We start from the raw sequence: 26,087 nt of genomic DNA on the forward strand, positions 1-26,087 counted from the left end.
GATATTCAATTGAAACTTACAATACTTATTTATAGTAACAAGGTACATCAGATTGACAAGTTGGATAACTCTGCCTACAATATGGACAGAATTATGCCCCTTTTTAACTTAGAAATTTTGGTTAAAGTTTTTTGTAAAGTCAAATATCTCAATTATTGCTTGAGATATTCAATTGAAACTTACAATACTTATTTATAGTAACAAGGTGCATCAGATTGACAAGTTGGATAACTCTGCCTACAATATTAACAGAATTATGCCCCTTTGGAACTTAGAAATTTTGGTTAAAGTTTTTTTGTAAAGTCAAATAACTCAATTATTGCTTGAGATATTCAATTGAAATTTAAAATACTTTTTTATAGTAACAATGTACATCAGTTTGCAAAATTGCATAACTCTGCCTGCAATATTTGCAGAATAATTCGCCCCTTTGAAACTTAGAAATTTTGGTTAAAGATTAAAGGTCTTCAAAGATATTTACTTGAACTTTTACACATGCACTTAGGGTCATAATTGGAGGGTCATAATTGTATGTCACTGACCAAGTTCCATAACTCTTTCTTGCATTAAGGCTGATTCATATCCCCTTTTCTACTTAGTCTCTTGGTTAGTGTTTACATGCAAGTTTTACATATCTCAATAACTATTAAAGATATTTATTAAAAACTTCACATATGCATTTAGGGTCATAATTGTAGGTCACTGACAAAGATCCATAATTCTATCTTGCATTTAGGATGATTTTTCTCCCCTTTTTCAACTTAGAAATTCATGGTTAAGTTTTTCATGTAAGTTGTTATCTCAATAACTACTGAAGGGTTTGTGCCTTTTTCAGGACACAATTTTATGCATTCATAATAATAAAGCAGTGATTTACTTGATAAAACATCTTAATAACAAGCCTTTGTACCTTTTCTGTCAAATTTATTTATTCATAGGTAATTAGTATTATTATACTCAATAAAACACCCTTGTGACATTACCACCCGAATAGTCAAGCCAATACTGTATAATTAGACTCTCTCTTAGGCCTATAACATGAATTTATAAAAAAAAATTAGCCCTTTTGTGAACTTAAAAAATTAAACAATATAAAGGCTCTTTTACTATCAAGCACTTAGAATAGTCGAGCGTGCTGTCCTACAGACAGCTCTTGTTAGCTCACCTGTCACAAAGTTACAGGGTGAGCTTTTGTGATCGCTTTTCGTCCGGCGTCCGTCCGTTGTCCGTAAACTTTTACTTTAAATGACATCTTCTCATAAACCACTATGCCAATTTCATCCAAACTTCACAGGAATGTTCCTTTGGTGGTCACCTTTCAAAATTGTTTTTTTTTTTTTTTTTGTTTTGGGTTTTACGTCACATCGACACAGTATAGGTCATATCGCGACGTTCCAGCTTTACTGGTGGAGGAAGACCTCAGGTGCCCTTCCGTGCATTATTTCAGGCACGAACGGGCACCTGAGTAGAACCACCGACGTTCCGTAAGAATTTAATTCCATGCAACCGAAAGAAAAAACTTTAAATATCTTCTTTTGAAAAACCCTAAGAGCTAGAGCTTAGATATTTGGCATGAAACATCTTCTAGTGAGTGTCTACCAAGTTTGTTCAAATAAAAGCCCTGGGGTCAAAATTGGCCCCGCCCCAGGGGGTCATTGATTTTCCCTATATGCATATAGTAAAAACTTAAAAAATCCTTCTTTTAAAGAACCCAAAGAGCTAGAGCTAAGATATTTAGCATGAAACATGTTCTAATGAGTGCCTACCAAGTTTGTTCAAATAAAAGCCCTGGGGTCAAAATTGGCCCTGCCCCGGGGGGTCATTGATTTTCCCTATATGCATATAGTAAAAACTTAAAAATCTTCTTTTAAAGAACTCAAAGAGCTAGAGCTAAGATATTTAGCATCAAACATGTTCTAATAGGTGTCTACCAAATTTGTTCAAATAAAAGCCCTGGGGTCTAAATTGGCCCTGCCCCAGGGGTGTCATTGTTTTTAACTATATGTGTATAGCAAAAACTTAAAAAATCTTCTTTGAAAAAATCCAAATAGCTAGAGTTTAGATATTAAGCATGAAACATGTTCTAGTGAGTGTCTACAAAGTTTGTTGAAATAAAAGCCCTGGGGTCTAAATTGGCCCCGCCCCGGGGGTCATTGATTTTCCTTATATGTGTATAGCAAAAACTTAAAATCTTCTTTGAAAAAACCCAAATAACTTAGGTTAGATATTAAACATGAAACATCTTCTAGTAAGTGTCTACAAAGTTTGTTCAAATAAAAGCCCTGGGGTCAAAACTGGCCCCGCCCCAGGGGTGTCATTGTTTTTAACTATATGTGTATAGTAAAAACTTAAAAATCTTCTTTTAAAAAGCCCAATGAGCTAGAGCTTAGATGTTTAGCATGAAACATCTTCTTATGGGTGTCTACCAAGTTTGTTCAAATAAAAGCCCTGGGGTCAAAATTGGCCCCGCCCCAGGGGGTCATTGATTTTCCCTATATGCATATAGTAAAAACTTAAAAAATCTTCTTTTAAAGAACTCAAAGAGCTAGAGCTAAGATATTTAGCATCAAACATGTTCTAATAGGTGTCTACCAAGTTTGTTCAAATAAAAGCCCTGGGGTCAAAATTGGCCCCGCCCCGGGGTCATTGATTTTCCTTATATGTGTATAGCAAAAACTTAAAAAATCTTCTTTGAAAAAAACCCAAATAGCTAGAGTTTAGATATTAAGCATGAAACATCTTCTAGTGAGTGTCTACAAAGTTTGTTCAAATAAAAGCCCTGGGGTCAAAATTGGCCCCGCCCCGGGGGTCATTGATTTTCCTTATATGTGTATAGCAAAAACTTAAAATCTTCTTTTAAAAAAACCCTAATAGCTAGAGTTTAGATCTTAAGCATGAAACATCTTCTATTAAGTGTCTACAAAGTTTGTTCAAATAAAAGTCCTGGGGTCAAAACTGGCCCCGCCCCAGGGGTGTCATTGTTTTTAACTATATGTGTATAGTAAAAACTTAAAAAAATCTTCTTTTAAAAAGCCCAATGAGCTAGAGCTTAGATGTTTAGCATGAAACATCTTCTTATGGGTGTGTGGGGGGGGGCTATATACAGGTGAGCGACCTCAGGGCCATCATGGCCCTCTTGTTTAAAGTTTATATACTAAAGAAAAAAATACTATATTGTTTATACAGTGTAAACTCAGAGTGGCCGTCTGACAGTGTAAACTTGGCAGAGTGGCCGTCTGTAGAACAGTAAAATATGTTAACATCTGGCTGAAATTAATGAAATTAATTTTATTTCAGTCCGGGCCAAATTTTGCATATACCTCAAGATTTTTCGATTCTCTAGAACTTAAAGTTAATTATTATTCTCCCTTCAACTGTTTCAGCAACACAGTGTCGTCAAACGATATTGTGGCAAGTCTGAAAATAGAGCTTGAACGATGTCTCGTGAGCAATAAACAAAAACGTGCGGAGGTGTCCGATCTGAAAGAAGAGATGAGGAAGGTCAAGAAAGATATGATGGAGTTTCGACAGCGTTGTGAACGGGCCGAGTTACTCACTCAGGAACAAAAGGTTAGACTAACCAGGTGTTATATCATGACAAAAATGATTCTCCAAAGGCGTCCTCTCATGCCTGTATTAATGTGTGGAGGGTCACCTGTGGTCCTCCTCTTCCAGTAAAAATGGAAATTTCCTATTTTGGTGTGATGTAAGACATATGTAAGACTGAAAGTCACCATTTTGGTGCAATATAAGACCAAAAGTCACCATTTTGGTGCAATATAAGTCTGAAAGTCACCATTTTGTTGTGATGTAAGTCTGAAAGTCACCATTTTGGTGCCATGTGGGACGGAACCCCTCAAAAATATATATAAATGTGAAGTGATCAAAATTTAGGCGGAATGATGCTTGGCCACAATTATTCATAAGAAAGTAGTCTTAGATGTGATACCTTACAGTATTTCAGTGAATCTGCACTTTTTTTATTGCTTTACATGTATATTGCTAAATTAGAATCTGTAGTCTGTATATACACGAAAAACTGTATGTACGAGAAGCTTTAATCTTTTAGATTTTATAAGATAGTAGATAAATAAATTATGATATTCCATGCTTTTTCTAATTTCATTAGTGTTTAAGATGTTTTTAAAAGTCTGTAAGTGTTTTTAGTCTGGTCAACAATGTTAATGTAGAAGAAACTTAAGATCAATAACATAAGCAAAGTTATTTTTGTAACCCATGAAATCTTTAGATGGAGCACACAGTTCCTTGTATATCCGTGCTTCATTCTTTTCTCAATATCTTTTATTCTGGAGCAACAGAAACGTAGTTTGGTCCGTCCTCATAGCTCAGTAGGAAGGGCTTAGGATTTGTATTGCATGGGCTGCTGGATGGATCATTTTGTGAATTTCTTCGTGACATTTGATCCCTCACAATGGTTATTTATTTTAATTTATCTATCACGGTGGTTGAGAAGTAATGGAACGATTAGTATTAGGCTATTGTAGTATGGTATTGTGCAAAGATTGTTAATTACTGGTTAGTTATCCAGAAAAACAGGAAGAATGAAGTTAATGAACGTTGAGATATGACCGAAATGTAAACAAATCAACATAAAAACAAAACAAAGGAATCATTATTTTATGATGTAAAGTATCTTGTAACTTGTTTTTATTTTCCAGAGGAGAATTGCTGATCTTGAGTCATGTATGAGCCCTGGGGATAAATCAAACGCTGTTGAAAATCGGCTGAAGAAAGATGTTGAAAATCTCAAGCGTGAGAAAAAGATTCTGTTAGAAGATACAGAGGTAAGGCCTAAAAAACAAGACTTCATTCATGTCAATTCTACCTATACCTATCTATCAACGAATTATACATTCATGCGGCATTTACACACATGCATTATTCTCTCGTGTAACATAATTACACATTAGTGTGACATAATTGCACACTTGTCAATCATTTTATGAAATCTGAGGTAGTCTTACTGTAATGCTTTCCTGCTAAAAAATTATTTGATTATTTACAGAACGTTAAATTTTCAAAATCTTGGGCATAAGATTATGTACAATCACTCAGCCTTTATTGTTATGTCCTAAATTCCAGTTATAAACAGCTAAAAATTATTGAATACCAAAGATTATGAGAAAACAAAAAAAATCCCAAAATAACCGAATTATTACGATATTGGCCGATGTCGGAATTTTTTTTTGCGGGCAAGCATTGCAGTAAGACTACATTAATTGTGTACTTTTTGCAGGAGTTGCAGAAAAGACTGGAGGAGATATCAAAGAGTGAGGAGAGACTGACGGAGTTAAATCGTGAGCTTAGTAAACAGATATCTGACATGGTAAAAGAGTATGATCAAGATAAACGCGAAGCCGTGGAGAGGTACGTTGTTATTTAACAGTGTAGTTTTTGATTAAAGTAGTTATTTTATAGTGTTATTTTTCCTACTGAGTTGTGTTATTGAGCTCTTAATTTTTGTAATTGCATAAGATTGCAAAATTGAAAACCTCACAGCCTCTGTGTGAATGAATATGTCCATGGACTGTAGGGGTAAGAGTAAGGTGTCCTAATTGCACTCTGGCACTGGCTCAAGGAGAATTCAACCATTTTAAAAATGTATATACTTAGAGACCTCTTCAGATGTTCTTAATACAGCAATCATAGCACCGTCAATCACTTCTCACACATGGCTCCCTTCTCAGGTCCAGGGGGAAAAAAAACCCAACGTCATCAATACAAAACACATTAGTCATTCACAGATAGTAAAAACATTAAAAATGCTGCTACTACTTTCTCCAGTGCACAAACAGTTACATATATCAAAAACATCAGGAATAATTTTTGTATATTCTCTAGGGCACACAGAGCGAGCGAACAGGTTGCCGAGACGTCAAAAAACAAACTCAAGGAAGAACTGACGTTATTGTTTGATGCCGAACGATCAGATATCATCACTAAGTACGAATCTGAATGTAATAAACTCAGGTGAGAGATGTGTCAGAAATGCTTTATATTTCGTTCCGCCTGAATAACTCAATAGGGAAAGCAACAAATTCGATACACAGTTTACCTGTTCGATCGAGGTGTATAACATTTGATCTTGTTCAGAAATAATCCAGAAATTGGTAATTACTGGTTAGTTATCCAGTAAAAGCCAGTTAGGTGATTGATTACCTGCTGAGATAAGTTCGATATTGGACCAAAGAGATCAAACATACTGTAGAACTATGAATATTATTGAATTTTTCAATATTTACTTTTGTCCAGTAATATTGTTATAATTCTGAAACCACTCTTGCTTTGTTATACCCCCACAAACGAAGTTTAGGGGGGGTATATAGGAGTCAGCTTGTCGGTGGTCGGTCGGTCCATCGGTCGGTCCACATCATGGTTTCCAGATGATAACTAGAGTTTGGAGTGAGGTATTGTAATCAAACTTAGTATATAGCAACCTTATGTGGAAATCCCGGTTGGTATTGCATTTGGACCCCCTGGGGCCAAGGTCAAGGTCACCGTTACTAAAAATAGAAAAATGGTTTCCGGACAATAACTAAAGTTAGGAATGAGATATTGTAATCAAACTTGGTATATAGCAAGCTGATATGAAGACCCCGGTTGGTATTGCATCTGGACCCCCTGGGGCCAAGGTCAAGGTCACCGTTACTAAAAATAGAAAAATGGTTTCCGGACAATAACTAAAGTTAGGAATGAGATATTGTAATCAAACTTGGTATATAGAAAGCTTATATGAAGACCCCGGTTGGTATTGCATCTGGACCCCCTGGGGCCAAGGTCAAGGTCACCGTTACTAAAAATAGAAAAATGGTTTCCGGACAATAACTAAAGTTAGGAATGAGATATTGTAATCAAACTTGGTATATAGCAAGCTTATATGAAGACCCCGGTTGGTATTGCATCTGGACCCCCTGGGGCCAAGGTCAAGGTCACCGTTACTAAAAATAGAAAAATGGTTTCCGGACAATAACTAAAGTTAGGAATGAGATATTGTAATCAAACTTGGTATATAGCAAGCTGATATGAAGACCCCGGTTGGTATTGCATCTGGACCCCCTGGGGCCAAGGTCAAGGTCACCGTTACTAAAAATAGAAAAATGGTTTCCGGACAATAGCTAAAGTTAGGAATGAGATATTGTAATCAAACTTGGTATATAGAAAGCTTATATGAAGACCCCGGTTGGTATTGCATCTGGACCCCCTGGGGCCAAGGTCAAGGTCACCGTTACTAAAAATAGAAAAATGGTTTCCGGACAATAACTAAAGTTAGGAATGAGATATTGTAATCAAACTTGGTATATAGAAAGCTTATATGAAGACCCCGGTTGGTATTGCATCTGGACCCCCTGGGGCCAAGGTCAAGGTCACAGTTACTGAAAATAAAAAATGGTTTTCGGACATTAACTAAAGTTAGGAATGAGATATTGTAATCAAACCTGGTATATAGCAAGCTTATATGAAGACCCCGGTTGGTATTGCATCTGGACCCCCCTTGGGCCAAGGTCAAGGTCACCGTTACTAAAAATAGAAAAATGGTTTCGGGACAATAACTAAAGTTAGGAATGAGATATTTTAATCAAACTTGGTGTTTAGCAAGCTTACATGAAGACCGCGCTTGGTATTGCATTTGGACTCCCTGGGTTCAAGGTCACAGTTACTAAAAATAGAAAAATGGTTTCCAGACAATTACTAGGGTTAGGAATGAGATATTGTTATCAAACTTGGTGTATAGCAAGCTTATATCAAGATCAAGAAAGTTGGGATTGCAATAAATTGAAATTTTATTTACTGTAGGTTTATTTCAAATTTTTCTTCAGACAACTTATTTTTCAAAAGTCAAAGTTGCTGGTGGGGGTATTAATCACCTTCAGTGATAGGTCTAGTTTTGACAGTTTTTTTTTATTATTCAAGGAGTAAGGGAGAGCTGTTGCACTTGAGCTGGTTTTGGCATCTCCTTCACACTTTGTTTTGTTTTTTTTTGCTTGCACGTTCATATCGCCAAAACTACTAAAGGGAAAGGGCTGAAACATAACACATTTGTATGACATGATTACCTTTCATGATGGGCATAGTTTCCCCATAACTCTGATAGTTATGCCGTGATGGGCAAGGGTAGTTATGCCATGATAGGCACAGATCCCATAACTCTGCCAGGTACACCACCATAGGCACAGGTTCCCATAATTCTGATAGTTATGCCACATTTCTTACTGTCAGCACTGAGCGCTCTGCTCTGTCTTACGGACATATCTATTTAGTATATTTTTGTCACAACAGAGGATGTTTTTCAATGTGATGTCAAAATGTGACGAGATTTTCACACACATAAAAATGATGAATGGTTGTGTCCAAATTGAAATTTTGACATGTTAATGTAAGATATTTATTGTGTTATTAGGTTTGATATTTATGCCTAATAATGTATATTATTTTTCTGTTAACAGGGAGGAATTAGTATCTACACAAGAAGAGATGGATAAGGTGAAAGAAGAATATGTGAAGATGTGTGAAGAGAAGGACAAAATGAGAGGGGATATCCATACAGAATGGCAGGGAAAACTTGAATCCTCCCTTCAACAGGTGAAAAGAGCTACAATGTCTTTTAAGTGAAAGGAATAAAAAAGAAGAAAAAAATATACATTTTTATTTTATCTTGATTTTAGTGAATGCTTGAAAGTCATTTGATTTTATTAAAAAGAAAGAAGGAAAATAAAGAGAAACATGTTTATTTTATATTTATTTTTGTGAAAGTTTGAATCTCAGTTGAATAAACCATAGAGTTTACTTCTCCTATTTTGTAACTTTTGTTGGGAGAATGAATTAAATAAAAGTTTTTGAAATAAGGTATTAAATAAAACTTCAACTGAAATTGAAAATATAATTTGGCGTAAGTCGTAGGACTTGGGATACACTTGGGACTTTCTATGATCTTTCCTGATCTTTACTTTGAGATCATGGGGCCCTAGTGTCATAAAAACCATAGTTATGGCCTCAGTAGGGCATAAACCCATGATTCCTTGGTTGAGAGGCAACAGGGAAAATCTTTTGAAATCTTAGAAAATACACTATAAGTGTTCGATGGATGGTCCCTGACCAATAATTATTAATATTGTTTTATTTTTAAATCAGGTCAAAGATTCAATGAAGAAAGAGACAGAATTATCAGTATTAAGGGCAGAAGAAAACTGGGCCAAACAAAAGGAAGTGGAGATAAAGAACATTAAAGAAGAATTGACACGAGAATTTAACGAGGAACAGAATAAACTCAAAGATAATTTACAAGAAACTTGTGTTAATGAACAGAAACTTGTGGTACAGAGATTGGAGGCTGAACATTCCGCTGAGATGAAGGCAGCTAAGGAAAGGTTTGAGGCGGAGTTGAAGACAATGAAGGACATTTTGGAGATGGAAAAGTCGAATGATCTAGAAAAATTGGACAAAGAAAAAGTGAATGAGATTGAAAAATTGAAGAAAGTGATTATTGACAAGGAGTTGTATTTAAGTGAAAAAGAACAAGCATTTAAGGAGAAAGAGATTGTGTTAACAGAAAAGGACAATGTTATTGAAAGTTTGAAGTTAGAACATAAGACAGATATGGAAAGTGTTCAATCAGAGATGAAGAAATGTACGGACAGAATAGAGGAATTGGAAAAAGAACTAAAGGAAACTCGTGAAAAGATTGGCGAGTTAGAAAAAGAACTTGGTGATAAATCTGCACAGCTTGAACAGTTAGTGTGTAGTTTAGAAGAAAAAGACATCATGGTGGAGAGCTTGAAATCTGAAATCGAGACTTTGAACACGGAAGTGAGAATGCTTGAAAAGTCAAGACAAGAGAGTAGGGATCAGTTAGAAAAGTTGCGAAAGGAATATGAAAAGAAAATAGCAGAAAAGGAAGTGAAAAAGCAGGAAGCAGGGTCTAGTGTCGAAAACATTCTTAAAGCAAAAACAGATGAAGTTAACAGACTGAAGAAAGAGTTGGAAAAAAGAGAGTTGGAAAAAGAATCGGAAATAGAGAAATGGAGAAGAGAAGAGCTGGAAAGAACTGAAGTTGATAATTTAAGGAAAGAAATCGACAAGAATATTAAGAAAGACCGGCAAACTGAAGTAGAGAATCTGAAGAAGGAAGTGATTCATTTGAAGTTGGAGATCGAGCGGTTGGATAATAGCAAGCAAATGGAGGTGGATAAAGTGTGTAGACTGAAGCAAGCTGAAATCGACAACATCGAAAAGCGTAAAAAAATAGAATTAGAAAAACTGAAGAAAGAGAAACAAGTAGAAATAGAAAGACTGTTAAAGGAGAAAGAAGAGGAGATAAAGAAGATAAAGAGTTCTCAGCAAGAACGAACAACTGATGAAGTTGATATTACGGAAAAAGTACGAGAACGGTTAAATAAAGAACTGGAAGAAGACATGAGTAAAACCATAGAAACAAAGGTAAGTGAAAGGATTTTAAAAACAGTTGTTAATTCAAATATTATAGTTTACAATTAGAATCTGCTTTCCACTTGGTTGTACTTGAGGTGTTTCCAATTAGCAGGTAGTATATATAAATAATATTTGGTTTAAATACTACATGTACTTTGTTTACATTTGCTACTTTTATGACAAATAATTTCCAATACAGCACTATTTTCTTCATGTGATGCATCTAATATGCTCTAAAACTATTATTTCAACATTATTAAACTCATGTTTGCCCTACCTAAAGTAGGAAAAAATATTTATTTCTTAGGCATAATGTGCCTTTAAACAATGTATTGTGCCAAAACTCAGAGCTGACAAAGTATATTGACCAAGCATGGGGAAGAAGTTTATAATAAACTTTTAAAGTGAAATATAGCATATATTGCTGTCCATTCATAAAATTCTTATGTTGAAATCCCCATTTCTATAAATGGACAATTACTGGACAATGTTAATTTCAGAGTAGGATAATTCCATTACTAAAATCATGGGTGAAAAGATGAATACAGTTGATTAAGGTAGAGAGTTGAACTAAAAAAAATTTGATTTTGAAATCTTCATTTTTAACAAACTTTATTAGTCCATTTCAAATGTTTGTAATTTTCTAAAGTTTGGAATATTTTTGCTATCAAAATCTATATTTTTTATCAATGGACGTTGCCAGTTTCAAAGCCAGAAAAGTCCATTATTTAAACCAGGGTTGGAAAGGTTAAAATGATAGTTTCAAGTGGTGTTGTTTATAAAAAGTTTGATATAGAAATCCCTATCTGATCAATGGACTGAGTGCCAGTTTCAAAGCCAGGCAAGTCCATTTCTAAAACTAGGGTTGGAAAGGTTAAAGTAATAGTTTAAAGTAGTCTTGTTTATAGAAATTTTGATATTGAAATCCAAATCTTATCAATGGATCATACAAATTAATTTGGATAATTCCATTATTAAAATTGGGGGGTGAAAAGGTTAAAAACAAATTTTAGGCAGAGTATTGTGTATTAAAATTTTTTGTGTTGAAATCCCTATCTGATCAATGGACAAAGCCAATTTTTTTGTATCCTTCATAGATCAATAGTAATAATAAAAAAGAACCAAACATACTTGAATATTGAACAATCTTTTGTAATTGATACATAATATTTATCATGTTTATATAGGGTCGTAATTAGAGTTGATCCAAGTATTGTTTTAAAGCTACTTAAATCATGTAAACATGTTCTAACACATTGTTTTATCCAAATTCAACTAAATAATCTTGTTTATAAAACGGAATGCCGGATTTGTTTCATGTAGGGGGATACTAGAATAATGTGATTAAAACAAGTTTTTTGCTGTATGATGCAAGGTTAATTTGAAGCTCGGAAATTATGTTTTTGAGGAAAAGTTAGATGTTTTCTGTATGGAGAAAGTGAAAAATGTGTTATTTAAAGAGATATATGTATTTAAGGATTATGATTTTGGCAACAGTTTTCGAACTTTTTGAACATTATTTTTTTTGAGGCAATAATGTTTTAAAGTGTATCAAGCAGTTTAAATGATCTTTGGAATACAAGAGCTTTGTCCTAATAATTGTTTTTGAGTACATTTTGTGTACAGACTTCATGATGGTGGTACAATTTGAGTACAGTCTTCTTGATGGGGGTATATTTTGAGTACAGTCTTTATGCTTTGTGTACATTTTGTGCACAGTCTTTATGCTGGGGGTACATTTTGAGTACAGTCTTTATGCTGGGGGTACATTTTGAGTACAGTCTTCATGCTGGGGTACATTTTGAGTGCAGTCTTCATGCTGGGGGTACATTTTGAGTACAGTCTTCATGCTGGGGGTACATTTTGAGTACAGTCTTTATGCTTAGGGTACATTTTGAGTACAGTCTTCATGCTGGGGGTATATTTTGAGTACAGTCTTCATGCTGGGTGGATATTTTAAGTACAGTCTTCAAGCTGGGGATACATTTTGAGTACAGTCTTCATGCTTGGGGTACATTTTAAGTACAGTCTTCATGCTAGGGGTATATTTTAAGTACAGTCTTCATGCTAGGGGTATATTTTAAGCACAGTCTTCAAGCTGGGGTACATTTTGAGTACAGTCTTAATGCTGGGTGGATATTTTAAGCACAGTCTTCAAGCTGGGGATACATTTTGAGTACAGTCTTCATGCTTGGGGTACATTTTGAGTACAGTCTTCATGCTGGGGGTATATTTTGAGTACAGTCTTCATGCTAGGGGTATATTTTAAGCACAGTCTTCAAGCTGGGGATACATTTTGAGTACAGTCTTCATGCTTGGGGTACATTTTAAGTACAGTCTTCATGCTTAGGGTACATTTTGAGTACAGTCTTCATGCTGGGGGTATATTTTGAGTACAGTCTTCATGCTGGGTGGATATTTTAAGTACAGTCTTCATGCTTGGGGTACATTTTGAGTACAGTCTTCATGCTTGGGGTACATTTTGAGTACAGTCTTCATGCTGGGGGTATATTTTGAGTACAGTCTTCATGCTGGGTGGATATTTTAAGTACAGTCTTCAAGCTGGGGATACATTTTGAGTACAGTCTTCATGCTTGGGGTACATTTTGAGTACAGTCTTCATGCTAGGGGTATATTTTAAGTACAGTCTTCATGCTTGGGGTACATTTTGAGTACAGTCTTCATGCTAGGGGTACATTTTAAGTACAGTCTTCATGCTTGGGGTACATTTTGAGTACAGTCTTCATGCTGGGGGTATATTTTAAGTACAGTCTTCATGCTAGGGGTATATTTTAAGCACAGTCTTCAAGCTGGGGATACATTTTGAGTACAGTCTTCATGCTTGGGGTACATTTTAAGTACAGTCTTCATGCTTGGGGTACATTTTGAGTACAGTCTTCATGCTGGGGGTACATTTTGAGTACAGTCTTCATGCTTTGTGTACATTTTGTGCTTACACTTCATGCTTAGGGTACATTTTGAGTTTTTGTATAAATTCAACAGCCTAATTTTTTAGTTCGATTTTTAGTTGAAACCTTTATTATATGTCTGAGGTAGAACAGTAAAGTTTTTGATGGTGCAGGATAGTACAGTTTATGTTTTGCTTCAGTTTTTTTTGTTTGTGCTTTGAGACATTTGGAAGGAATTATAAGAAAACCTGGTAATAATTAATGATAAAGGATTGGATTTTTTTAACAGTTTGGATTTAAACAGTGATTTCGCATAGGAAAACAGAAGGAAAAAACAATGAAATGAAAACAGCAATCCTCATTGGTAAAGGATATGTAATAGTGTTGAGATTTAACTAGTTTAATTTACGAAAAACTTGAAAAATGAAAGAAAACTGTAATCTTTGACAGTAAAGGATACATATTGTTACCAGTTTACGGTAATATTGTTTGTGCAATGGGAGATGTGAGAAACTCTGAAAGCTACTCTGATGATGAGTCCCTTTATGAGGTACTGTGTTCAAATGTTATAGAAAAGTGTGTGTTTATTTATCTGCGAGGTTATGTGTTCAAATGTTTAATAGGTTATGTGTTCAAATGTTATAGAAAAGTGTGTTTGTTAATTTACGAGGTTATGTGTGTAAAGGATAAAAAAACAGTAGTGATTTTTTTAGCACAGGTTATCTATAGTTTTCAACCAACTAAGTCAGCTGGACCAGGTGTTAAGTCATGGTTTAGGTTCTAGTGAAGAATGAGCACAGGGCATTTCAGGGGAAAATATAGTATTATTAGGGGAAAATATACCTACTTTTGGCTAGAGAAAACAGTATTTATTTGTCTGTTATAGATAGATGGAGGGAATTACTGAATATGCTTGTAATAACCTTTAAAAAAAGCATGCCTCCAGATTCATGCTAATTTTCATGAAAATTTTGAAAAATGTATTAAAATGTAAAATGTTGTAAAGTGAGAAAAGAAATCAATTTAGAGATTGCAAAAGGCACTTATAATCCGTGTAAATTACCAAAAAGTGGGGAAATAGCTATAACTGAGTAAGTCAGGTAGTAGATTTATGCTATTAATAAATACTGCAAAATCAGTCATTGATCCCACGTTTCGCATAAATTATTACTTGAATCTTTTTACTTTCCTTGAAATCTTAATACATTTTTTCACATGACAAGTTTGACAAGTTTGTTAGGAGACATGCAGCTTTTAAAAACATTTCTGAACCGTCCTGTGATTTTTAAATTTTTGTGTGTGGCTCACGTTCTGTTATATTGTACTCGATTTGGCTGCGTATTGGCAATATTAAATACTCAAATTGTTTGTGACCTGAATGTAATTGTATAAAGATAGTTAATGATGTTATTGAATTAAAGTAAGGTTAGAAGTGTCGTGTTTATTTGTGGCTCAGATTTTATATTGAAACATTTGTTTTGTTTTACGTACATTATAAGAAAAGGCCGAACAATTTGCATATTTGATGAAATTTTGGGATTTAATCTTGATAGGCGATACTGATTTTATTGGTTGATATCAATACGATTTTCTTTCTTATGGAATGAACCCTGAAAACAATGACTGGATACCGATCTTCAATGGCTTGGAGTGATTTAATGTAGAAATAACTAACATATGATCAAGGGAGTAATAGACCTAGGTAATTAATTGTAAAGCACCTGTCACGCACCTTGTTAATTGTAGTTTTTACGATTTATTTTAGAGTCAGTCTTATGCGATTGATTTTAACTATACGTGCATAGCCTGGGTCATAGTGGTAACAAACCTTTGGATTTAAAGGACTCTTTTGGAATTATATAAGATGAATAAATGAAAGTTTTGAATATTTTGAACAACAGGAAAAAATGCAAGAAAAATGCGTAATTGCGCATTAAAATATGAAAATTTTGATTTGAATACAAATTGGGAGTTTAAACGAGTGAGATAAGGAATGCAATGCTATATAAAATGAAAAAAATAGTCAAATGAAAAATTTTAAGATGATTAGATTTTTTCATGGCAATCTGTACGCTATTATAAGTCTTATGAAAAAAACTGATTAAAATTTTACAAGCCAATGTGTGCGCAACATGTGTTCAAGACTCGAAGTAGTGTAACTAGTCACTTAAGTAACACTACATCAACAAAAACAACAACGGAGCGTGAAAGTTTGAGAGATTTCCTGGACCATTTTCTTGTATGTTTAAATATTGTAAAAAGCTGATTTTTTTGGGGGGATTATGATTTAATTTTGTTTATTTTCCTGAATTGAAGATTTTTGCAAAAATAGATGTTATCTACCAAAAAAATAATTCTTGATGTCATAAAAGTGAAAGTAGAAATTCCGAAATATTTAACTTCTACTAAAAGTACTTTTAAGGTTGATTGATGTCTTAAAATTGTTGCCTTGTTAAAATTTTTAATCTTACAGCATGGGAATTGTGTGCGGTTAAAAGATTTCTTTAATAAAAGAATTGTGGTAAAGTTAAATTGATAATAGTCTTGTTATTTCTTAGCTTTGCAAGTTGTGTGTGGTAAACTTTATTATTTATGAAAATTTTTCAATCGACCTTAATCTTTTGCAAGTCTTGTGTGGGAAAGTAGAAATTTATGGAAGAATTAATGGAAGTCTTGTTACTTCATAGCTTTCCGAGTTGCATGTGCTAAAGTAAAAATTTATGAAAGTTTATCATTTCTTAGATTTGCATGACAGAGTGTTATTATTTATGAAAATTGTCATTCCTTTCTTTTGCAAGTCTTGTGTGGTAAAGTAAAAATGTATTGAAGAAATAATGGAAGTCTTGTTATTTCAAAACTTTTCAAGTTGCATGTGCTCAAGTAAAAATTTATGAAAGTTTATAATTTCTTAGATTTGCATGACAGAGTATTATTATTTATGAAAATTGTTATTTCTTTCTTTTGCAAGTCTTGTGTGGTAAAGTAAAAATGTATTGAACATGTATTAATGGAAATCTTGTTATTTCATAGCTTTTTAATTTGCAATTTGTGTAATAGATAATCATTTCTTGGTTTTGCAAGTTGTGTGTGGTAATACTTCAATATCAATTAAGAATTTTGTAATTTCTTTACTTTGCAAGTCTTTAAAATGGATTTGCCCTAAATGTGTTTAATAGACTTAATATGCCCTGCTTTCAATTATTATTTTGGAACATTTCATTTTTGATTTGGGGGAATCATCAGGTTCCAAAGTCTTAATTTTAACTCTCAACCTGCTTTTATTTTGTAATGGATTTTCCCAGCTGAAGATTGAAGGTATATCAATAATATAATACCAATATTGAGCTGCAAATGTAATAGAGCCTGGTCAAACAACTGCATGACTGTGTAGGCTTAGTGCCTGGCACTATACAGTGATGGCTGAGGCTGACCACTTGTGGTTTCAGCAGGTGAACAGTTAGCAGACAAAGACAATCCAGCGTTGAGTCAAACTGCACATATTCTGTCTGCCTTTATCAGCTGAATTAATTCTTATAGCAAAGACAATCATATATATTTTATAAGCTGTAAAAGGGTTGTCAATGAGTAGATAATATTAAAAAACAAAATTAATGTTTTATTTTTTAGGTCGCCATGTCAAAGGTGGTCTGGCTAGAAGAACATAGGGCAACCAGGCAAGCTGCTATCGACAACGCAGTAAGGTTAGCGGAAACCGAACTCCGGCTCAAAATGGAGGATGATTTGGAATCTAAACTTGAAGCTAGGCTTGAAGAAGGTGAGTTTTGATTGGTTCATTTATAATCTTGTTAAAGTTTATTTTATTGGTTGAAAATTAAATCCATGCTTGAAAAACATGAGATTTGATTGGTTCATTTTCTTGTAAAAGCCTATTTGATTGGATGAAATTAATAAAAATGAGTAGTCAGCTGGAGTTCTAATTGGCTTTTTCTTAATCAGGGCCCTTATAACCAGATAGGGGACTTGGGCCAGAGGCCCTTGAGTAGGGGAATTAAATTTCATTCTGAAGAAAAAGAAATTTGTTTCTTATTAGAGTCTAACTAACTTAGTTGTTGACCTACATTTGTTTGTGTTTATAGAAGTAGATAGGACGTTACAATGAATGATGATATTAGCTATAATGAGGATAGTTTATGTGAAATGAACTGTCAGAATTTTTCAAATTTATGCCGCCTCATTGGACAAAAAAAGTAGGACAAAGACTAAAAATAGTTTGTTTTTTCCATGTAGCCAAGATTTTATGGCAGAGTGACAGCATGGCTCAACTTGATGAAGAAAGGAAAAACTGGGACATGATAAAAGATGAAGAAATTGTTTCCCGGCTTGAACAAGAGAGAAATAAATGGCGACAAACAGGTTGGTAACGAGGTTTTAAACTTTGATGTTTTTGACTTTGACTCCTGCACTGGTTGGTTCCGGGTTTTAAACTTTGCTGCAAGGGACGTTGTTATCAGAGTAGCTTAGCTCTTAGCTTGTTGGCGAAAACAGATTCTACCCATGCGAACAGAGCTGACCTTTAACAGCCTGTTATTTTCATGCTGTCTGATAATGGTCTACACTGTTCAGTCAGTACATCATATTTAGAGATTTTCCTTGAAAAAGATGAAAGGTTTTCTCCAGATTTAAAGATGGACAAGTCCATTCTAGATATTTAACAGGATAAGGTTTAGCATTTAGCGTTGTTTTTTTTAAACCGTATAAGGTTTAGGTAAGACCGATGGTTCTTCCTAGATATTAGTTATCTCGTATAATAAAATACAGGTTGAGCTTGCACTGGAGGTCTTTTTACATCCACCAGTTAAGGTTTAAAGATTCTCAGATAATTATTACATAGTCATTATGGTTCAAACCCAATTAAATATAAAAAAAACCAAAAGAGAACAAAGTCAAATAAATCAAGGAAAAAAAATTGTGTTGGCTCAATCTACAGAGTTATAGCCCTTGTCTGTTCTTTTTTTGGCAGAACTGCTTGCAGAGCTCGAGACTGAGAGGCAGAAATGGAGTAAAGAATTAGAACAGCGCCTGGAGGAGGAGAAAGACAGTTGGCGAGAGTTCGAACTGGAAACTGAAAAACTTAAATGGGCGTCTGACTGGGAACGCAAACTTCTTGAGGAGAGAGATGCCTGGGTGAAAAATACACTAGAACCAGCCAAAAGAAAATTGAAAATGGAGGCTGAGGAAAGATTGAGATTAGAAAAGGTGCGATTATTAGATATAAATATTTTTGACTGGTTATGTAGCCGTATTTACATGTTAATGGTTGTTGGCATATAACCCTAGCCGCAGGGTGAGGGTAATATTGCAATAACTGTTTATATAATGTATATGGCCATATAACCTGTCACTAATCTTTATGAAGAGCTTATATATACATGTACAGCACTTTTCATTTATTTGATGAAAAAAAAATGGATAACTTCATTTATTGGCAGCAGTATATAGCTTATTTAAATATCATGATTATCCAATGAAAAGTGATGTTACAAGCGTTATATAAATTAATGATTATCCAATGAAAAGTGTTGTTACAAGCAGGCAGTATAAAGAATTATATGATCAAAGTTTATGAAATTATATTCAAAGTGCTAACCAAAGATAGGTGACTGTATAAAAATGCTTAATCTCACATGAATTTTTTTTTTAGAGTGACATTATTATAATTTTTTCACTGTTAAGTTTGTTTTAAGAGATTGACTATTCTGAAACAAATGGTTTCTTTTATCAGGAGAATTGGCGCTGTATGGAATTAGAGACGGAGAAACTCAAGTTAATGAGAGAGTATGAAGAAAGAATTGCCCAGGAAAAACAAACATTCACCAATAAAACTATGCCAGAGGTCCTGGAGAGAGAGAAGAACAAATGGAGAAAAGAAACAGAAGATAGACTGAAGAAGGAGAAAGATCAGTGGAGAAATACAGAACTGACAAAAGAAATTGACAGAGAAAAGGTGAGGTTTATCATGGCTGTGCAGTGGCTTTTTCCCTACATATGTTAATGCCGCTTTTTTCCTTGCATTTATTCATGGACTCAAACCCTCACCAATACTGGTTCTAAACCCTCCATTTTAATCTGAACCCTATGTTGGCCCTCAATACTCCCATTTTATTCTGAATCCTTTATCTGGCCCTGAACACTCCATTTCATTCTGAATTTTTATCTGAATCTTTTATCTGGCCCTGAACACTCCATTTCATTCTGAATTTTTATCTGAATCTTTTATCTGGCCCTGAACACTCCATTTCATTCTGATTTTTTTTTATCTGAATCCTTTATCTGGCCCTGAACACTTCATTTCATTCTGAACCCTATGTTGGCCTTCAACCCTCCATTTTAATTTGAACCATGTTGGCCCTTAACCTTCCATTTATTTCTGAACCCTATGTTGACCGGCAACCTTCCATTTCATTCCGAACAGTATCTTATCTTTAAGTAACATTATTCTTAAAAGAACTTGAGAGAGTTTTCTTGCAAATATATATACATATATGTTCACAGGAGAAATGGTTTGAGGAGGTTGAAGGCAAACTACGAGAGGAAAGAAATAACTGGAAGAATTCAGACTTACCAGAGGAGATCGAGAAGGAGCGGAGAAAATGGATGAAGTTGATGGAACAGACGTTGATCAAGGAGAAAGAGAACTGGAAAAACCGAGATCTGCCTTCGGAAATACAAAGAGTTAAAGAGGTATGGCTCTGAGAAAAAAAGGCTTTGTAGCGGAGGATTAGATTTGGTACTAAAAGATTGGTCCGCCCACTTAGCTCCATAGGGAGTGTATGTTGCTAGTTGGGATATATGGGTAAAGCAAAATCTCATCCATGACAGTTGATCTCGAACATTTTTTTGGATAAATTTTATCACTTGCAGTATCAAAAAACAAACAAAAATTGCCCTAAAGGGTATTGATCTGCAAAGGTTTTACTGTATCTTACATCTTTTGAGTTTTTAGAACCTTAATAACTGATTGAGAAATTTTTTTCTGATATTTTAGAGTCTTAAACAGAGTGCAGAAACAGAACTGGAAAGCAGACTGGTTCAAAAACTGGAAGTTGAAAAAGAAAAATTACAAAAGGTAAACCAGTCTTTACATGTTTTGTTTTGGTAACAATATGAGGAAATAATTTGTGTTTAAACTTTAGCAATAAGTGGGATGATGAAGAACATTTTTATAGGGATTTAAAGTGAATTGGTCTATAAATGAAGGTTTGTAATACAATAAAATTATTTACATTGATAATATCACACATTACAACATACATGATTAATGTTACATTTTCAGATAATATAGCAGATAATGTAATGTCCCAAAACCAAATATGATGATTATTAATCATATATATATGGTCATACTAAATCACTTAAAATGTTCTCAAAATTTGTTTTTAAGACATAAATTGGTAAGAATACTCAATTGATAAATTTCTGTTGTTTTTATCAGTATTTAAAATTCTTACAGAAAAGTTGTCCTTTGTAGACCAATTCACTTTAAAGAGGAATACATCGTAATATGTTCCTGATCACATTAAATATCTTCAATGGACTTGTCCATCTTTCAATATGGACAAAACCATTTATCATTTTAAGGTGTAAAATTTTCAAAAATAAGTGGTGTTAATCAGCTGATCTTGATCTGCACTGGTCATATGGGTAGATTGAGTGGCCGCGAGCCAGGCAGTAGGTTAATACTCCCAATATTTTGTTAAAATTTTCTGGCATGGCAGCTTAAACTTGGAAATTTTGAGGGAAAGTTTGTGAAATTGATTTTGGAAAATACCTGTTAATTATTCTTAAAAGATTGGGGAATACCTGCCATTAACCATTTTCTGAATGTGTGATTTTGGTGCTTTATTGTGCACTGTTTGAAAATATGGCAGGTTGAGGAAACAAAACAAAGGTCTTTCTTTATTCACTTGCAATATGTTGAAATTGATTTTATATTAATAATTTGTCAGCATGTTTCCATATTTTTATAATGGCATTTGCATATTTTCGCAACCAGTCAAGAAATGGAATGTAGTGATTGGTCAATTTTATATACTGAACTCAAAATTGACCAATGAGATGCTTTGGTTACATAATTTTCTAAACTAATTTCAAAAATTAACCAATCATTTGCTAGGAATGCTTGGGCATTTTCAAATATTCTTATCCTATGAGGGAAGTCCTGAAAACTTTATACACTGAGTTATTTGTTTCAGGAAATATTAATTTTGCTTGAGTGCATGTATTCATAAAGTTCATATATGTCACAATTTTAATGAAAAAGGTGGTCCATACACAATACTAAATCTTTTAACTTAACTTATTGCCAAAGTGGTCAGAAAGATTGTTGAGCTATATGGCCAGTGATTACCTTTTTTGGAAACCGCAATAATACATATTTGCAAATGAAACTAAAATTAAATTGTTTTGTGATGTTGCTAAATTAAAAAATTTACCATTGTCATATCAACATTAATTTTAAGGACATGATTGGTGACATGTCAGGGGTCCATTACTCTCAGTGCCTGAAAGGGCGGATGGACCCTCATTTAAGTCTAGAATACATGCATACATATCAAAATGTGCATTAAAGATAGAGCATTGGCTCAGTCAAGTAATAAGGGTTAAAATTTGATGTTAAAATTGATTATTAATTAGGAGAGTGAAGCAAAGGTTTTAGAGGCCATAGAAGAACACCAGGATGCCTGTAAGCAAGAATTAACAGCCACAGTAAACCTGGAAAAAGAGAGACTCAAACAAAAGTTTGATACAGAGCTACAGGAAAGGTTTCAGGCAGAAAAGAAGATATGGAGGAGTATGGTGGACCAAGAACTTAGCGAAAAGTTGGAAGTAGAGAAAGAGAAATGGAAGAGGAAGGCCGATAGTGATCTGAATAAAAAACTTGAAGCAGAAAAAGAAAGATTACGGTCCTGGTTAAGGGCAGATAAAGAAAAGAGGTTTGAAGAAGAGCGGAAAGTGCTAAGGGAAACAATGGAAGAAGAGTTTGATAACCAGATGAAAGTCGAATTGGAAAAATTGAAAGAGAAGTTCGAGAAGGAGGCGAGGGAAGATTTTGAACATTTAAAGGCAAAGTTTGACATGGAAAGGGAGCAAGAATTTGAGAGACTGAAGTTACAGCTTGAAGAAGAGAGTCAGATGAACTTGGATAAAGAAAAAGAGCTGCTTCAGACAAAGATGGATCGGGAGTTGAGCAGGAGACTAGAGAACGAGCAGGAGAAATGGAGGTCAGAATTTGAGAAGGAATTAGGAGAGAAACTTCAGACAGAAGAACAGAAATGGAAACAGATGATTGAGAATGATATTGAAGTCAGACTGAAGTCTGAAAAAGAAATTTGGAACGCAGAAAAAGTGAAAGAATTTGAAGAGAAATTGACCCATGAGAAATGTCAATTAGAAACTGAATGGAACGAGAAGAAACAGAAAGAGATGAAAGATCTGATTGAGAGGGTAGAGGAACGAATGAGATCCGAGTTGGACGAAGAGATGGATAAGGTTCGACTTGACGTAGAGCAGGAGTTCCAACTTAGAGTTGAACAAGAGGTTGGTAGGGCGTGATCTAATCTGCTACCCTTAACACCTTGCTAGATTTGCTTTGTAACCACTTTTCAACAACCCTGTTTAATTCATTATTATCATCAATGTCATGATGGATATCATCATAGGTTCTTCTATCATTGTCATTGTCTTTTAGGATACGGAGTTTAATTGTGCTCTGGTTCTTCATCATCATCATCATTTTCATAGTGGGTTTCAGGAGACAGACCTTATCATTGTCATTACCTTAATTGGGTTACCTCAATTCATAAGGCAGTGCGTAACAGTAATTATCATCATCACCATTATTGCACAATTAGCATCTGTGTGTGACTGTCAAGACTTTTGAATGATCTATGAAAGTGTTTGTTTTTTTTGTTAAAGACAAACTAACCTTATGTCATATTGTATATCTATTTTTGAATGAGCTATCAAAATATGTTGGCATATTCACAAGAACACTTGGAATATGTCTAAAATAGTATTGGCTGAAACTTTATCATCGTCATTGTCATCAATATCATGTTTATAAGTAACTTGTGTGAATGCTTTTTAGGTGATCCATTTGTGGCCAAGTGGCAATGGTTGCTGACTAGTAAGTCTTGCCATTACGCTGCTTCCGGTTTGAATCCTATCTTAAGACTGTATAAATCTTTCCTATAAAAAAGTTATCCATATAGCTTATGGATGTTTAGTGGTTCTATTCAGCTACTTACTTGTGCCTTAAATAGTGCACAAGAGGGCATTTAAGGTCTTTGTTCACCAGAAAAGCTGGACTGTGCCTAATAATCTTGACAGTGATGGTATGACTTCAAACCCAACATACCTAAAATGCTTGATTATAGACTGAAATTTCATCATTGCAATCATCATCCTAAGCAATTTGTGAGTCATCATCATCATTGTCATCTTTGAGTCATCATCATCATTGTCATCATCATCATTTTCAGAGTCATCATCATCGTTGTCATCTTTCAGAATCATCATCATCACTTTCAGAGTTATCATCATTGTCATCATCATCATTTTCAGAGTCGTCATGATCATTGTCAACATCATCTTCATAATGATCATCATCTTAAGTTTTGAAAGCATCTTCATTTCTTTCCATCTGATGAAATAATATAGATAAACAATTTTTCTTCATGTTTACTCTACATCTGTTTTCATTTCTATGCTAGTGAGTTGGGACTTTTCACTTTTTGGTCTGATAAGTTGTGCTAAAATTAGATTGCTAAAGAAAAATTCTAACATTTTGGGTTTTCTTTTTTGCTTTGTAGCATAGATATTTGACATTAGTTTACAATTATTGCCGGGTCAGGTGTCTAACTTGTTACAATGCTAGATATTTGTGTAGTGGACATTCCGTTTGAATTTGGAACCAGTCAATTTATTAAATACAATCGATTTCGAATCAGTCCATTGAAATACAATCAGTTTCAAAGCAGTCCATTTAAATACAATTGGTTTTAAACCTGGAATTTCTGAAATTAATTTAGGAAATTTATGATGTAATTAGGGAAATTCAAGATTGAATTAAAAATTTTAAACATTAAATTGGGAATTTTCAAGATCAAATTTGGATTAAAATCTAAAGATTAATTGGGAATTGTAAACACTAAAATTTCACTTTTAGCAAAGAAAACTGCTTACTGTCATTAATGCTTAATCATCATGACATTTACATGTATGAAATGATTTTTCACTGTTTTGTTTTATTTTGTGTATTAATGTAACATAATCTTAATCTTGCATGGACTTTATAACCTATCTTAGAAACATACAAATGTATCTTGTTAAGTGAGATTGTAATGTGTGAATTTCTAGAAGATAAAGGTTTGTAACAGGTTATATGGCCAAGTATAAGCAGTTTGAGTGCTTATATATCCCAAATACTTAAAAGAGGTTTATATAATAAATAAACTATTTATACACAATCCACATAACCTGTTAAAAATCTTTGTAATAAATAATAATGCTGCACAGTAATGTTGTGCTTCATTATATTGAAAATTGATTTATAAAATATTTAATCCCTGTTCATTGTATATGAATGATAGAAACAACAGAATTATCCAATGAAAATGAATGTTACAAATGTGCAGTGTTATAAGCTATGATATATAAATATATTTATATACAATAATAGATTTTATGTTGAAGTCTCATAATATACAGCTTTTTGTGACTTGAGAAAAGTTATATTCTCTGATGACCATTATCTGAGGGTGATATCAATTTTATCTGATCAGAAAAACTATATATTGACCAAAACATAGGTCTATAACTATTATATTGTATACTGCTGGCTTAGAGTATTATGTTTATATTTGATGAAAGAATATCACGCCGTAATTAAGCTTGACTTTAACAGGTTAAGACATGTCTTTTAGCGGTCTACAGGTCATTTTGTGGACGCTATTTAGTCAGCCAATCAGAACGTGGCTCTTGTAAACAATATGTGACATCAATGCTATTCAGCCAATCAGAACGTGGCTCTTGTAAACAATATGTGACATCAATGCTATTCAGCCAATCTGAGAACATGCTTTTGTGAATGATATGTGATGTCATTGCTTATCAGCCAATCAGAACATAGCTCTGGTAAACAATATGTGACATCAATTCTATTCAGCCAATCAAAAAGCAGTATACCATATAAACTTTTGCTGTGATTTAGCCATATGATATCCTGTGTGATAATAATGTTAATAGAACAATCTTGTGTGTTTGTATGTTTGCTGTGAAGTGAAGTGAGCTTCCATTTTATTATGTCATGCCAATCTTAAGAATAGTGTTTTTACTTAATCTGTGTAGAGTTCTTATGGGGGATGTTTTGTAAAAGATATTTGGATTGATTTTTACACTAGATTGAAAAATTTTGTAGAAGGTTTTCCTGTATTGGTTGAAGTATTCAATATCATTTCTTTGCTGATTTGAAATTTTTTTGGTAACTTAGATTTTTTTTAGTTTTTACATCATTTTAACGTTATTAAGTAATGATCACTTTTTTTGTAAAAAACAAATTCTGGTGACCAATAAAATTCTCGGGGGAAAAAATGTTTTTGAAAATTCATTTGTTTGATTTTAATGCGTTAATTATTTTTGTTTGAATTTTTCAGGTATATTTAGTTATATATTATTTCTGTGTACTTTACTATTTCATTTTAATTTACAGAT

General features: G+C 33.8%; 1 protein-coding gene across 2 annotated transcripts in view; it reads left to right on the forward strand.

Annotated features, from left to right (window-relative positions):
* Window positions 1-26,087, forward strand: part of LOC132740337 (golgin subfamily A member 4-like) — a 57,396-nt gene that overhangs the window by 17,119 nt on the left and 14,190 nt on the right. Inside the window, exons 10-22 of one of the 2 annotated variants that reach the window (XM_060728216.1) lie at window positions 3,384-3,570; window positions 4,680-4,805; window positions 5,258-5,388; window positions 5,863-5,991; window positions 8,466-8,601; window positions 9,151-10,455; window positions 16,983-17,130; window positions 17,604-17,729; window positions 18,337-18,572; window positions 19,099-19,320; window positions 19,869-20,057; window positions 20,362-20,442; window positions 22,011-22,913. In XM_060728216.1, the coding sequence (XP_060584199.1) occupies window positions 3,384-3,570; window positions 4,680-4,805; window positions 5,258-5,388; window positions 5,863-5,991; window positions 8,466-8,601; window positions 9,151-10,455; window positions 16,983-17,130; window positions 17,604-17,729; window positions 18,337-18,572; window positions 19,099-19,320; window positions 19,869-20,057; window positions 20,362-20,442; window positions 22,011-22,913 (3,919 nt within the window). The remainder of the gene's footprint in view (window positions 1-3,383; window positions 3,571-4,679; window positions 4,806-5,257; window positions 5,389-5,862; window positions 5,992-8,465; window positions 8,602-9,150; window positions 10,456-16,982; window positions 17,131-17,603; window positions 17,730-18,336; window positions 18,573-19,098; window positions 19,321-19,868; window positions 20,058-20,361; window positions 20,443-22,010; window positions 22,914-26,087) is intronic. The other variant, XM_060728217.1, reaches the window with a different exon arrangement.

The sequence above is a fragment of the Ruditapes philippinarum genome, unplaced genomic scaffold (assembly GCF_026571515.1).
Source record: "Ruditapes philippinarum isolate M1 unplaced genomic scaffold, ASM2657151v2 ctg6880_1_1_1_1, whole genome shotgun sequence".
NCBI classification, from domain to species: domain Eukaryota; kingdom Metazoa; phylum Mollusca; class Bivalvia; order Venerida; family Veneridae; genus Ruditapes; species Ruditapes philippinarum.